The sequence below is a fragment of the Rhinolophus sinicus genome, chromosome 14 (genome assembly GCF_057876585.1).
Source record: "Rhinolophus sinicus isolate RSI-liver-muscle chromosome 14, RSI-T2T, whole genome shotgun sequence".
In the NCBI taxonomy this organism is placed as follows: Eukaryota; Metazoa; Chordata; class Mammalia; order Chiroptera; family Rhinolophidae; genus Rhinolophus; species Rhinolophus sinicus.
This window is the reverse complement of record NC_142514.1, coordinates 10056345-10070048: the sequence shown is the minus strand read 5'-3', so window position 1 is coordinate 10070048 and position 13704 is coordinate 10056345. Positions and strand designations below refer to the sequence as shown.

Below are 13704 nucleotides of genomic sequence, written 5' to 3'. Positions count from 1 at the left end.
CTTTTCTGAGGCTCACTCCTCACCCCCCAGGTCTTGTCGTAACTGTGCTGTCACGTTGCTCTCCCAGCCTGAGTCCTGCGCCGCTAAGGATTTCCTTCAAAACACTAATCACACATGGAACTTGAAAATTAATTGACCTGAGCACAGGAACTCTGTCCTCCGCTAGACAACCAGCCTGGCTCAATGCACAGCAGACACTTCATTGGAAGGACGACGATGGCAAGGAAGGGTGGGTTCCCAGCTCTGCTTCCCTCCTCCCATACCTCAGCCACCGGGAACCACGGGCTCCCGAGCTCCAGGCCTGTTCTCCAGTCCACCTCTTACCTGCTGAACCCCTACAGGACTCGGCTGGGACACTGCTCAGCTGGAAGCCGTTCAGGGCCCCTGTGCTGGGTCAGGTCCCTCTCTGTGCCCAGAGGCTTCCGGGAGTCCCCTCCCTGCATTTGTTACCCTGGAGAACTGCTGCTCATCTGGTCCGCTCCTGGAGGGCAGGACCAGGTGTGGCATATCTACAATGCCCAGGGGCCCCACCTGGCTCAGAATCAATGCTCAGCAGCTTCTGTCTTATAATCCAATGCATGGAAGACAGAGCAAGGCTGGGTGAGTGGGGCCTGGGCTCCAGTCCACCACGGGGCTGCCCAGGATGGAGGTCCTGAATTGGAACCTTCTGGCCCAAGACAACAAGCTCCCTTGTGGGATGAAAATGTCCTGGGAGACCCCCTCCCAGGCCCTCTAAGGGCTAGCTCCAGCCTTGTCACTTCAGAGGGACCCTTCCTGGCTCAGCCATCATTGCTCTCTCCCTGGGGCAGGAGTTGGAGCTCCTGGCTCTCTGAATCAGACTCCTGGGCCAGAGTTGTCACTGCTGGAGACCAGAGTGGCCTCCTCTCCTGTCTGAAGGAAGGGTTTGCTCAGTCAATCAAGATGTGGGGTGGAGGGGCGGGAGGGGACACCTCTCTCAACCTACTTGGGAGAGTCCTATTTATAACCGGCAATATCCATCTGCATGCTGACAACTAATGCACTCCTGCCCTTCAAAACGGCCCTCTTTTCATTAAAGTTGTCCCCACGGGGCCTCAGCTTGGCAACACTTTCCCAGCTGTTGGTCTGAGCTGTTGTAAGCACCCAAGTTGAATAAAACGGCATGACCTTCAAAGCAATTCAGACGTTTTATAAAATTTGACACTGTCCCCTCCCCAAACTGGGGTAGATTAGACCCTGAAGTCCAAGTTTGGCCTAGATTTAGGTATCACGTAGGTCATTATTCAACACAGAAAACATGGGGCTGTGCTGATTCCGAGACCTTGCACCTTCGTGCCCCAGTTTCTTCATCTGTAAAATGGGCCTAATCATGCTTGCCTTCTGGAGCTGTGAGGGCTAAGCAAAGGAAAACCCTTAGCACTGGATCTGGGATGCATTGAGTGTTCCATAAATAATAGCGTTCTTTTACTGTTGCTATTGTTTTTAACAATAAGGTGACATGGGATAGTGGAAAGGGAACTGACTTTGAGGTCAGATATTTTGTAGTGTGATTTTGTTCCCATGACCTCTCTGGGCCTCACTTCCTCCATCTTTAAAATGGGGCTAAGAATGTCTATCCTGCATTGATGTTGTGATGGTTAAATAAAATCATATCCATAAAGTGACGGGTGATGGTTCGGCAAGGGTTGGTGGATTTTAGCGATAAGGAGAACCAGGCCCAGAGAGGGCAATGTCATGCCCAAAGTCACACAGGATGTGTTCTTGATAATGACCTCACTGGGGTTCTGTGGATGGGTCAGAGGGTCTGAGAATGCAGAGTTGTGGAGTTTTGTATATTTCTTCTGGGGAAATTATCAGAAGTTTTCATTAGATTCTCAAAGGGGCCATGATCCCCAAAAGTTAAAGAACCACTGTCCTGATTTACCCCCTTCACTTCCTAGGTGGAGAAACTGAGTCCCAGAGAAGGCAAGGTCACATGGCAAGTTAGACACAGATTTCCAAGGGAATGGAACCCTCAAATTCAGGCCACTCCCTTCTTCAGGAAGCCCTGTGGGTGTCTAATACTAGGTACATGCTCCTTCGAAACAGTCCTGCTTACAGCTCTCCTAATTTTTCAAAATCCGCTCACATCTGGCTGCTGGTGTGAACCCACCCCACAGACTCCTGGCTCTTGGAAGTTCTCAGGGTCAGCCACATTTTGGGGGAACTTGGTCAGATATCCCACTTTTTTGAGAGGTGAAGCAGGTAGCCCTACCCTGTTCAACGAACACAGGCATTTACTGACTGCGTTGAGAGTGGGACCAGGGGGCGGGCGGGGGTTCCAGCTTCAGTGACTGAGCATGGTAGGCAAGCACTTCTGGGGAGTCTGAGGAAGGCACTGGTTAGGAGTGGGTGGTGAGTATGAGGTGCTGTGGGACGCTGGGGGGGGATCTCAGTAGGGTGCCACTCGCCTCCCCCTGCTGCCATCACCCTACTCCCCCACCTCTCACCTCTAGCCTGTCATGTAGGACCAGCAGGCAGGGTCCTGACTCTCGGAAAAGGCCCAGCACCTTCTTGTTTTGCTCTAGTACAGCTGCTACCCGAGTTTCTGATCCGATCTCTTCTCATTATTTCCTGTCACCTCGGAATGACGCCAGGGGCCCTCTCCAGGACACACAGAGCTGGTTCTCCTGTTTCCAAACCAGCCCGATTTCCCACCCCCAGCCCCCTCTTTATTTTAATCCACAAAGCTGCTTCTGCAAATAATAGCACACACCACCAGGTTTGATTAATTAACTACACAAAAATGATGGGGGAACCAGCGAAGGAGATAATTATGCAAAACAAAAGTGTCAGATTCACCAGCTTGTGCCTTCTTCCCCCTCCGCTCTCTGAGCACTTGGGAGGGGGGGTCCTTCCTTTTTCCCTAGCTACTTGGTGAGTGACAGGCCCCCAACAAGTCCTGCTCACAAAAGGTCGGGAGAGAGACAGGCAGGAGGTATGCTGGGGTGGGGGTGGTATGAGCAAGGGGGGCAGAGTGGCCTCAAGGAGGACACACCTGATGGGAAGATGCTCTTGCCGTTCCCACTGTGCTTGCTAAAAGGAGCCCCCTCCCACCCGCTCTGGTCCTGTCCATTTTTTCTTCTCCTTCCCATTCTGCGTCTCCCTGCCTTCTGCTGCCTTTCCTCACCTTGGAATGGTGCCTTTGAATGGGGTTTGAGGTGCAAGTAGGCAGAGCAGACATTTTGGCCAAATTCCTAGATCCACTCGTGCTAGTCTACCCTCAGAGATAGAGGCGTTCTGGGGGCACGTAAGGTCCCCCCAACTCCCACACTAGGGGATCACAGGGCACTTGGGGCCTCACTTATTCCCTATTCTTCATTTTCCATGGGAGGGCTGGCCCAGAGTGGGGCTGGGGTTGCCTGGTCCTCCTGGCCAGTGGCATCCAGGACCGTTTTGGTCACACCCTGTCATTCCTCACACGGGCCCAGCCTACAGCACTTGTTCACGCTGCCTGTGTGGTCAGAGGTCCTGAGAGGACTTTCCTCCCTCTCCTTGGGGGCCCAGCCCAGGCGGGTGCCGTGGAGAGCTGCTCACCTCCTGCCTGCCTCGGCGTCACGGTAGTCCTCGATGGCCAGCCGCAGCTTGCGTCGGTGCAGGGAGCTGCACACACCCAGGCCCAGCTCCAGGTCCTCGTCACTCAGGCTCAGCAGCACCTGCTCCCCAGGAAGGTGGGGACTGAGCACCCGGAACAGAGGCTCGGGAGTGGGCGCCTAAGATTGCTGCCGGGGCGCAGGCCAGCCACAGGGGGTTCTGTGGGGGCGGGGGCGAGTCACAGGGGTTCTGCGGGGGCGGGGGCGAGTCACAGGGGGTTCTGCGGGGGCGCAGACAAGCCACAGGGGGTTCTGCGGGGGTGGGGGCGAGTCACAGGGGTTCTGCTGGCTGGGGCTGCCTCTTCCCGTTTCCCTCCCCACCTTCCAGGCCGTCAGGGCAGAGCACTTAGAGCATCTCTGCAGCCCCCCTGGAGCTGGGGCTTGGGTCCGGGGCTGCAGGAGGTGAGTGCATCACCATCCTGGCCGAAAGAGCCCTCTAGTCAAGTCCTGCCAGGTAAAGAAAGGCTAGTCCCATTTTAACGAAGAGGAAGCTGAGGTTCAGAGGGCTATGTGCCGTACTGGGGAGACACGATGATTTACTGGGGACACTGGAGCCTGACACCAGGTCAGAAGGCTCCTAGATTATATCTCCTCCTACCCTGAGGGTGGGAGTGGGGGTGGGGTGGGCAGGCCAGCTCTGCGTTGGTAGAGCTCATGGGAGGGTGAGGGGGGCTTTCCCACCGGGGTGCTGGAGGCGCCCTACCTTCCCGCTCTTCACGTTCTCGGCACACGCCTTGACGTACATGGGCATGGCCATGACCACCTCCAGCCAGGCCTGCACGGCGCCGGCCTTCCAGTGGGACATGGGGGTGGTCCTGACCAACTCCACCTGCTGCAGCCGGTCCATCTGCTCCTCGCCCTCCGATAGGCTAAGGCTCTGCCTTGTGGGGCTGCACTGGCTGTCCGAGTCTGCAATACACAAGCGCACAGGGCCGTGCTGGGGAGGGGATGGGGGCAGGGAGTGGATATGCTGCACCCCTGGGGGTACGGGAGGAGGGCAGGGATGTCGTCCCGCCCCCCCACACATTTCTTTTCAAAATCAAAATGGCTTTTGTTTCATTTTGCCCCCCCCCGCCCGCCCCATTACAAAAGTAATCTATGGCCCCCACAATGAAAAGAATTTTATAGACTTAATCCGGAAAAGAATAAAAATAAAACAAAGTGAAAATCAATCCCAATTCCACACACTCAAGAGACAGCAGCTGTTAGTATTAGCTAAGTATTCTTTGGGATACACAAACGCCCACGCGACAAACACACACAGACCCACGCGCTACACCATGTGTTCCATTCTGTAATATGCTTTTCTCATGTACACTACGGAGGGCATCCTTCCCTCTCAGGAGGGACCCGTAATATCTTTTGACTGCACTGGACTCCTCGAATGGATGTTCTGTAATTTATTTCACTCGCCTCCTATTGATGGGCAAGGGTCGGTCCCCATTTTTCACTATTGCAAACAATGCAGCAGCAGTCATCTTTAGGCAGCTGGGTGATTTATTTTCTTAGGATAAATGAAGCCCCAGCTGCATTCCTTAACACACCGAAGCCCGTTTCTGGAGTGATCCACACACACACAAAAGTCTATCCACCAGCATTTCCCAACCCTGTTCTTCAATCCGTGGTTGGCTGCATTAACACCTGATAAAAATGCCATGTTCAGGTTGCACAGACTCCATCGAGCGGGGAAAAGAATCTCTTTGTCTAGAGCAGGGTTAAGTAAAAACCTGACAGACAAACTCAATACCATGAGAAATGACAAGTATTAAAAAAAAGTAAGCCTGATTAGAAAGGACCTTACCAATACTGTGTATTGTAAATCATAATGATGGGGAAAAAATCCTTATCTGTCAAATCCGGCACACAGTTAAAACATGCGTATTAAGTACACACAGGTGTTAACAGTTACTGAGTGGAAGAACGAGGGTATCTCCCTCTTGCTATATGCCTTTGCGTATCATCAAAGTTCTCTAATAAACATGTATACGTTTATAGTAAAAATTGGAAAAATTACAAAGTAGGAAGCAGTATAAATGGTCATTGATGGGAGTTTATCTGAGCGAATGATGCGCCATTCATATCTTGGAATACATACGGTTAAGAAATTTGTCACAGAATACTTTTGACATGAGAAAATGGTCAAAAAAAAAAAAAAAGAAGAAAAAATGGTCACTATCTATTGCCAAGTGAAAAAGCATAGTACAAAACAGCAGGTACAATGCAATCCCAATTAGCTTTAAAAAAAAAAAAAAAAAAAAAAATATATATATATATATATACACACACACACATATATATAATGTTATATACTATATATAATTATAATTGTGTATGCATATGTATATATACGTTTGTATATATATAAATTTGTATATATACATATATATACATTTATGTATATAAAATACTAGATGGATAAATGTTAAAAGCCTTTACACTGGAAAGGAGTGAGGAATAATTGTGTGTGTGTGTGTGTGAGTGTGTGTGTGTACATGAATGGGCATGTGTGAGTGAGAGTATTCGTGTCTGCATACTTTTTGGTTTCCCAAGTTTTCCGTAGGGGCTATATTACTTTTGAAGTTGAAAAAGAAAAAAAAAAACCCACAGCCTGGAAATCTTACTTTTTAAGCCCCTCCCCCCATTCCTCTACCTCCCTCCAATTAAATTCCTTGAACGACTCTTTGGAAAAGGCAGCATCAACTTGGTGACCACACACTTCTCCCTCATCCCAGCTCTGCCAAAACCTCCCTCTCCAATGCCTGGGGGCCTCTAACTGCCCAGCCAAGAGTCCTTTGGAGCCCCCAGCCACCTGGCCTGGAAGATGCCACCCATTGTCCAGCAAGGTGCTGGGCAGAGTGACCTAACTCTGGATGGGTAGGCATGATGCCTTGTGCCTCAGTTTCCACCTCTGTAAAGCCGCCATGATGCTGCTCCCTGCCTCCTCCCCTGAGTTGCTCTGGGGACTCAGTAGCAGTGGGTGTCACTGAGTGACAGTGGGGGACAGATGGGGCTTGTATATGGTAGGACAGGTAGGGGTTGAGTGGTTACCAGAACATTATTATATTTCCCTTCTCAGGTGGACAAGTGGGGACGTGGCAGATGGGCACAGAGCCCTGTGCAGGTCACCAGTTTCTGCACACGTGTTGCCTTGGTGCCAGGAATGTGGAAATAGCAGTTGCCTCTGCAGCCCCATGTGGAGGCTCCAGGTTCTTCCGGTGAGAGAACTACCTGACTAAGGGGGCACAGGCCCAGCCTAGGTGTCCCCTCCTGCTGGTTCTGGGCTCCCAAGGACAGACTTCGCTTGCAGGGAAGTCTTTCTGATCGGGTCCTCAGGTGTTGGCCACTGGCACACAAACAGGGTATTCTCCTTGGGTTGGAGAGAGCTGAAAGCCTCGGTCTGGTTCCTGTAGCTGAGTCCTATTTCTGTAACGTGCTTCTGGGAAGATGAGAGATGATGTGTGGCTAAATCCGGTTACCCCAAATTCCAAGACACAGCCCCTGCTGTCCATTTGGACCAGGCCTATGGGAAGAGACTAGGTTTTGGAGCTGAACTGACCTTGGCTTTGGGCAAATTTCTTTAGTGGTTGAAGCCTGTTTTCCCATCTATAAAATGGGTATAATAATATCTACTTCCTAGGTTTATAGGACTATTATAAATTCTGAATATGAAGCCATAGTAGGCACTCGGTCGAGGATGGCTATTATTGGTAATAAAGGATGCCTTCTCTGAGGCTTAGCTACTCTGGGCTACACCTAGAATTCAGCTCTAGTTGCCTCAATCCCACGGCATTTCTGGGATGAAATGTGCCTTGAGTTTAGCTCAGGTGCTTAGAAGGAGAGAACACAGTCCCACTTGTTGTCAAGCCCACATGGGTAGAAATTTATTTTCCTAGCTCTCGACTCCAGCCTGGTCCAGGTAGGTTGAGCGGGGCTGTCTGTGAGGTGAGGGGTGAATTTGTGTATTCTGTGCCAAGGTGGGTGGTGGGGGTGTGTTTGCAGTGCTTGGCTATGTCTCCCCAAGTAAGGGAGATGAAGGGGCATGGGAAGGGGAAAGACAGGAGAAGATGGGCAGCAGGAGTCAGAGAGGGAGAGGGGGAGGGGGAGGGGGAGGGGGAGGGGGAGGGGGAGGGGGAGGGGGAGGGGAGGGGAGGGGGAGGGGGAGGGGGAGGGGGAGGGGGAGGGGGAGGGGGAGGGGGAGGGGGAGGGGGAGGGAGAAAAACAGAACGCTAGAGAGGAGGGAAGAAAGACTAAAAGAGCAAGGCTTCAGGAGAGAAATAGTGCCACAGAAACAACAAACACAAAAAGCTGGGCTGGCTCGGTGGCTCAGGTGGTTTGGTGCCAAGGTCACTGGTTTGGACTGGGGGGGGGTAGGGGGGGGAAGAAGGGGGGAGAAAAGATAAACAGGAAGAAGGAGTGAGGAGGGTAGAGAGGGAATGACAGATAAGTGGATAAAAAAAAAAAAAAAAAGCAAACTTCCTGTGTGAGTGAGTGTGTGTTTTCCTGAACGTGATGTGTTTTTGTGAGTGTGTGCAGTTATTCTGTGGCTAACAGGCCTCAGGGCTGTGAGGGGGAGCTGGCTTTTCAATTCAGCTTATTTATGGACTCCAGGCTCGAGGAATGCCAGAGGCCAAGCTGAGTTCATATGAGCAAACCACACATTTTGGTTTTTGAGAAAAGACAGCTAGCTCTTCACCACCCCCACCTCCTTCACCCACTGCCCAGGACTGAACTCCAAGGAGATCCTGCAGCTGAAGGACTGAGGAGGGGGCAGACTTTGGGCTCATAAACCATTAATTAAAGGCAATTTCCCAAATGCAGGCATGATGGTGCCAGATTTTATGTCCGGGATTTCATCAATCCTGCTTTTATTTCCCCTCTGTCTCAGCCCTGAGAGTGGAAATAATTCATGTTTATAGCCAGGCAGCTCAGTGAGGGATGCAGAGTTCAAGGGACCAGCTGGGCCCTGGCAGAGTCTGAGGGGCCACCTAAAGGCAGACACTCTGGGCCCTTCTGAACACCGGGAGGACCGGGGAGATTTTGGAAGGAGAGGTTCTGTATTCTGCCCCCCAACACACACATGCCTGTGCCACAGAATGTTAGTAGTTAATTATTGAGTTTCTCCAAATTGGGCTTATAGGGGCAATTCTGTTAGCCTGGAACAGGGGTTGGCAAGCTATGGCCCGTGGGGCAATTTCAGCCCTCTACCTGCTTTTCTAAATAAAATGTTATCGAAACACAGCCATGTCCATTTGTTTACACATGGCCTAAGGCTGCTTTCCTGCTACAGTGACAGAGCTGAGTAGTTGTGACAGATTGATGTAAAATCCTAAAATATTTACTATTTGGCCTGTTCCAGAAAATCCTTTTCAGAAACATTGAGATTCTGAGGTTGACATTGGAATGATGTGGGTTTGCTGCTTACTAGCCAGATGAGCTTAGGGAAATGTTTTACATGTTCTCGGCCTCACTTTCCCCATCTGTGAAATGGGATGATAATGACGTCTAATCTCACAGGTCTGTGTGAGGACTAAATGAGTGATGTCTGAGGTATACAAAGTGCTCAGCTGGGTGTCTGGCATACAGTGGGGTACTCAATGACTGAGGGGGGGCCCCTGGCCTCTGCAGGCTAATGTCACTTATAGTAGAGACTTGCTTTATCCAGAATGGTAGCTACCAGCCACGTGTGGCTATTTTGAGCACTGGTAGTGTGGCTAGTCCACATTCAGAAGTGCCGACAGTATAAAAGACGCACTGGATTTTGAAGACTTTGTACAAAAATAATGTAAACTATCTTATTAATAATTTTTATATCGATCACATATTGACATGACCATATTTGGGGTCTACTGGATTAAATAAAATATATTATTAACATTCCTTCCACCTATTTCTTCTTACTTTTGAATGTGGCCACTAGAAAAATCTAAAATTATATAATGTGGCCTGCCTTCAAGTTTGGACAGAGTTGGTCTGGATGGAAAATTTTTGTTTGGTTGGTTGTTCTTTCATTTCATTCCCCACCCCTCCTCAGTGGGTTTGGAGATTAGGCCCCCAATTCTCTGGTTTTGGTTCAGTAGTTCTGGAAGCGTGGGCTTTGAGCCAGTAGCATCAATAGCACCTGGGAACTTGTTAGAATTGGGACTTCTAGGAACCCACCCCAGATCTCCTGAAATAGAAATTCTTGGGGTTGGGCCCAGCGATCTGTGTTTTAACATGCCGCCCCGCCTCAGGTGATTCTGACGAACGCTGAAGTTCTAGAACCACTCTTTAATGATTACCCTTGACAACTTACCATGCACATGATTGTAACAAAACCTAGCATTGATCAATATCTTAATACCCTCTCTGAAATAGTAAGTTTAAAACACATGAATTCTGATCACCCTTTCTGACTTACACCCTACCCTATCCAGTATTTTAATTCTGTCTTTTTCAAAAAGCCCAACAATTTAGACATTGTCAGCATCATCATTTTATACTGATAATATTTGCTTAAAATAATTTACCTACATGTTTACCAATTTCATCGTTCCTCATTTCTTCTTGTGTCTTAGACCTTACATCTAGGATAATTTTTCTTCTTCCTGAAGAACATGATTTAAAAGGTCCTCTGATTAAGAGTATTTGGGTGGTAAGCTCTTACAATTTTTGTTTATCTGAAAAAAAAAATCTGTATTTCACCTTTGTTTCTCAAAGAGCTTTGCTGGGTACATGGTTTTAATTTGACAGTTTTTTTTTTTTTTTTTAGCGCTTTGAAGACTTTGCTCCACTGTCTTCTGTCTTTCTTTTTGCTAAAGAGAAATCAACTATCAGTCTAATTGTTCTTCTGATAGCTGCTTTTAAGGTTTTCTCTTTGTCTTTGGTGGTCTGCAGTTTCATTATGATATGCCTAGCTGTGTATTTCTTTTTATTTATTCTGGTTGATATAAGTTGTGCTTCCTGTATCTGTGGGTTCATTTTTTGGAATATTCTCAACCATTATCTCTTAAAACATGCTCTCTTCTTCATTCTCTATTTGCCTCCTTTTGGGATTGTGGCTGGTGCAACTGAGGAACTGAGTTTTAAATTGTATTTAATTTTAATTGATTCAAATATAAGTTGATATTGCTGGATGTGGATAGTGGCTATTGTGGTGAACCAGAAAGCTCTAATTTCTCCTTCATAGTTTTCATCAACTTTTCTCTCTACAGGGCATTCTTGCTAATTTTCTGAGACCTATTTTCCATTTTAAAAATTCTCTCTCCAGCTATTTAGTCTGCTGTTTAACCCATCCTTTGATTTCTTTTAATGCTACCAATTATATATATTTATTTCTAAAAGTTCTATTTGGTTCTTTTTTCAAGTTTGCCTGGTCTTTTTAGATAGTCTCTTTTTATTTGCTTATATTTATGATTTCATCGTAAGTTTCCTTATCTATTGCATACATGTCATCTTGTATTTGGTATTGATAATTACTGTATCTGAAAGGCCTTGGAGATTCTAAATTGGCTATTAATTTCTGCTGACTCTCATACATACTGAACTCATATTTTATCTTATGGGACTCTCTAGGATCTAAATAGCAGATGCTTTTCTCCAGAGAGGATTTACATGGCCTCTGCTGGGGAGGGGAGAAGTAGGAAGTAGAAATAACACTTGGGAGCAGAGACCACTTTATGTCCCTTAGAGAGGCCCTAGGAGAATGAGCGGGTCTCAAGTTCTATTCCTTCACTTTGTCACACTCCAAGGTTCACTCCCCTGTTAACAGTTTGATGTCAGCGTCTGTCCCCAGGACAGACCCCCGTTTTTGCATTTGGTTATCACTCACTGCTCCTTTTCTGATGTTAGCTCACAGCTTTTTGTTTTTGGATGGGGGTGACTTGGGGGTTTCCCCTACTTTTGGTGAGGCCAGCAATGCACTAAAAGATATGTTTTATTCCAGATTTAGTGGTTTTGTAGAGGAAGGCCCTTCAGCCTGTCTCCCTCGGCACTGCGGCAAGTGGATGTCCTTCCTGCCATGTGCACTGTCCACCCAGCACTCTTCGTGTTCTGCTGTCACTGCTGGTGTGTGGCTCTGTCCATCTGCCCTGCCACAAAGGGAGTCCCTGGCTTAGTGGTCAAGTCTGTCCATCTCTTTATTAGCCAGGCCTCGTTCATGGCAATGCTCGATGCCATTTGATGGTAAAAGCCCAAGTTATGGGAAAAGGATGGATACTACCCTTTTGTTTGAAGTTTGAATCTGCCCAAATGTGTCTTCTGCTCAACCTCCTTCACTGGCTTCCTGGATAAAGCCCAAGTTCCTTACATGACAAGGCTCCGTGTGACTTTGCCAGCTTTCCTCAGTCCCCCCCTTCCCTCGGACCCTGGGCTTCTTGGACTTCCCAGTACTCCTGCCTCTCACCCCCATCTCCAATCTGCTGTACCTGCAGCTCTTTCTGCCCAAAAGGTGGCCTGCTGCTGTCTTCTCTGCTTGGTGAACTCCTACGAAGACTTCGGGGCTCTGTTTAAATGTTGCCTCTTCCATCTCGTGTAGACCAGTCACCTCCCTGCGACATACACACATCCACGCCCGCTAGTCCACACTCACGGGCTCACACATGCTCTTATCAACCCAGGTACATGCCTGCACCGCACTTCTCATGGCTGAAGTTAAGGGTTGTGTAGTTATTTCATTAGTGTCCGTGCATCCCACCAGACTGCAAACTCCACGAGGACAGGAATTGGGCCTGCTTTTGCTCTCTAGGTATCTCGGGTACCTAGCTAGGCTTAAACCAGTGCTGTGCTGGTAGATGTTTAACAACCGGCTCTCGTATTTGAAAAACCTGCTTTGGCTTGTGGCGTTTGTTTTGCCCGTCTCTGGGGTGTAAATTCCCCACCATGGCCGAGTGCAGTTACCAGCATGAAGCCATTGGACATGGACGTGGCAATCAGTTCATGTGCCTGGATGAGCCAGCTCCAGCCCATTGCTGCCTGGAACAGAAGGAGCTCCCTGAATTTTGGTCAAAAGAAGGCAGACAGGAAGGGAGGTAAGGAGGAGGGGGAGGAGGCCTCCCTCTCCAGGCTCATCTTCTGCCAACCCTACCTCCTTTTATCCACATCAAGCTGCTTGTGCTTCCCTCCAACGCACCACGTGGTCTTATGTCTATTTCTCTATGGAGGGTCCCTCGACCTTGGCACTACTGAGTGGCATTTGGGCCAGATCATTCTGTCATGGGGACCGTCCTGTGCACTGCAGGAGGTTGAGCATCCTCCCTGGCCTCTGCCTACTAGATGCCTGTGAGCACGCAGTGTGGTTGCTCCCAGCACCCCATTCTTCTGCCCTGGGCCCCTCTGTTGTCAGACCAGCCCTGACTGGGCAGCCAACTATGGTCAAAACTCTCTGCCCTTGGCCAGTGGCAGGGGAGTCCCCGTCAGCACTTTTCAAGCCAAAAGCCAAATTCGTATCTTTTTAAACAGTTCATTCTAATGTGAAAAAGTGCCATTTTGTGGCCTGATAGAGGCAGCTGCATTGGATAGAGATGTTTACTTGAGCTCAGCTACAACTCCTATGAAATACGTGCAAAAGACGGGCCTTGGAGTACGGGCCCACGGGATGAGACTACAGAGATTTAAACAGCATCAAGTCATTAGCCATATAGTTGCTGGGGTGACAGTGGGACCCCTGGTGGGCCCCGCCACCGACGTACAGCACCCCTGACTCCAGGGCCAAGCAGATCCTTTGGAGGCCCTGAGCTGAAAAGCTGGTGGGTTCAGAAATGAGTGTGGTCCCCCTAATGTCCGGCTGTCCAGGAGGGCCTCTGAGATGGGCACCTGTGGCCAGCCAGGCCCCATGGGACTCTGATCAAGGGGAAACACAAGGGCTGATGGGCCCACAGAGAGAATCCAGGCTGGTGGTGGCAGAGCTGGTGGCATAGGCACCAATGGGGGCAAGGAATGTTTTCCCCCTAAAAGACACTACATTAAAAAAAATTGGTAGCCCATCTTAAAGAATTAGGGTGGCTGACATGACATTTGGGGTTTCTCTTGAAAAATCAGGCACTCTGGAGCCCAGCAGGGGCTGTTTCCTTTAGACGGGGGATGAGTGCCATCCCACCACTCTGCGGCCGCCATGCAC

At 49.1% G+C, this 13704-nt stretch overlaps 1 protein-coding gene across 7 annotated transcripts in view; it reads right to left on the bottom strand.

Annotated features, from left to right (window-relative positions):
• The window catches only part of KAZN (kazrin, periplakin interacting protein), a 1016124-nt gene that overhangs the window by 25108 nt on the left and 977312 nt on the right, over nucleotides 1-13704 (bottom strand). For all 7 annotated transcript variants that reach the window (XM_088790136.1, XM_088790131.1, XM_088790132.1 and 4 more), the window contains 2 exons: nucleotides 4315-4520; nucleotides 3556-3674 (listed from right to left, as the gene is read on the bottom strand). In XM_088790136.1, coding sequence (XP_088646262.1) covers nucleotides 3556-3674; nucleotides 4315-4520 — 325 coding nt within the window. The remainder of the gene's footprint in view (nucleotides 1-3555; nucleotides 3675-4314; nucleotides 4521-13704) is intronic.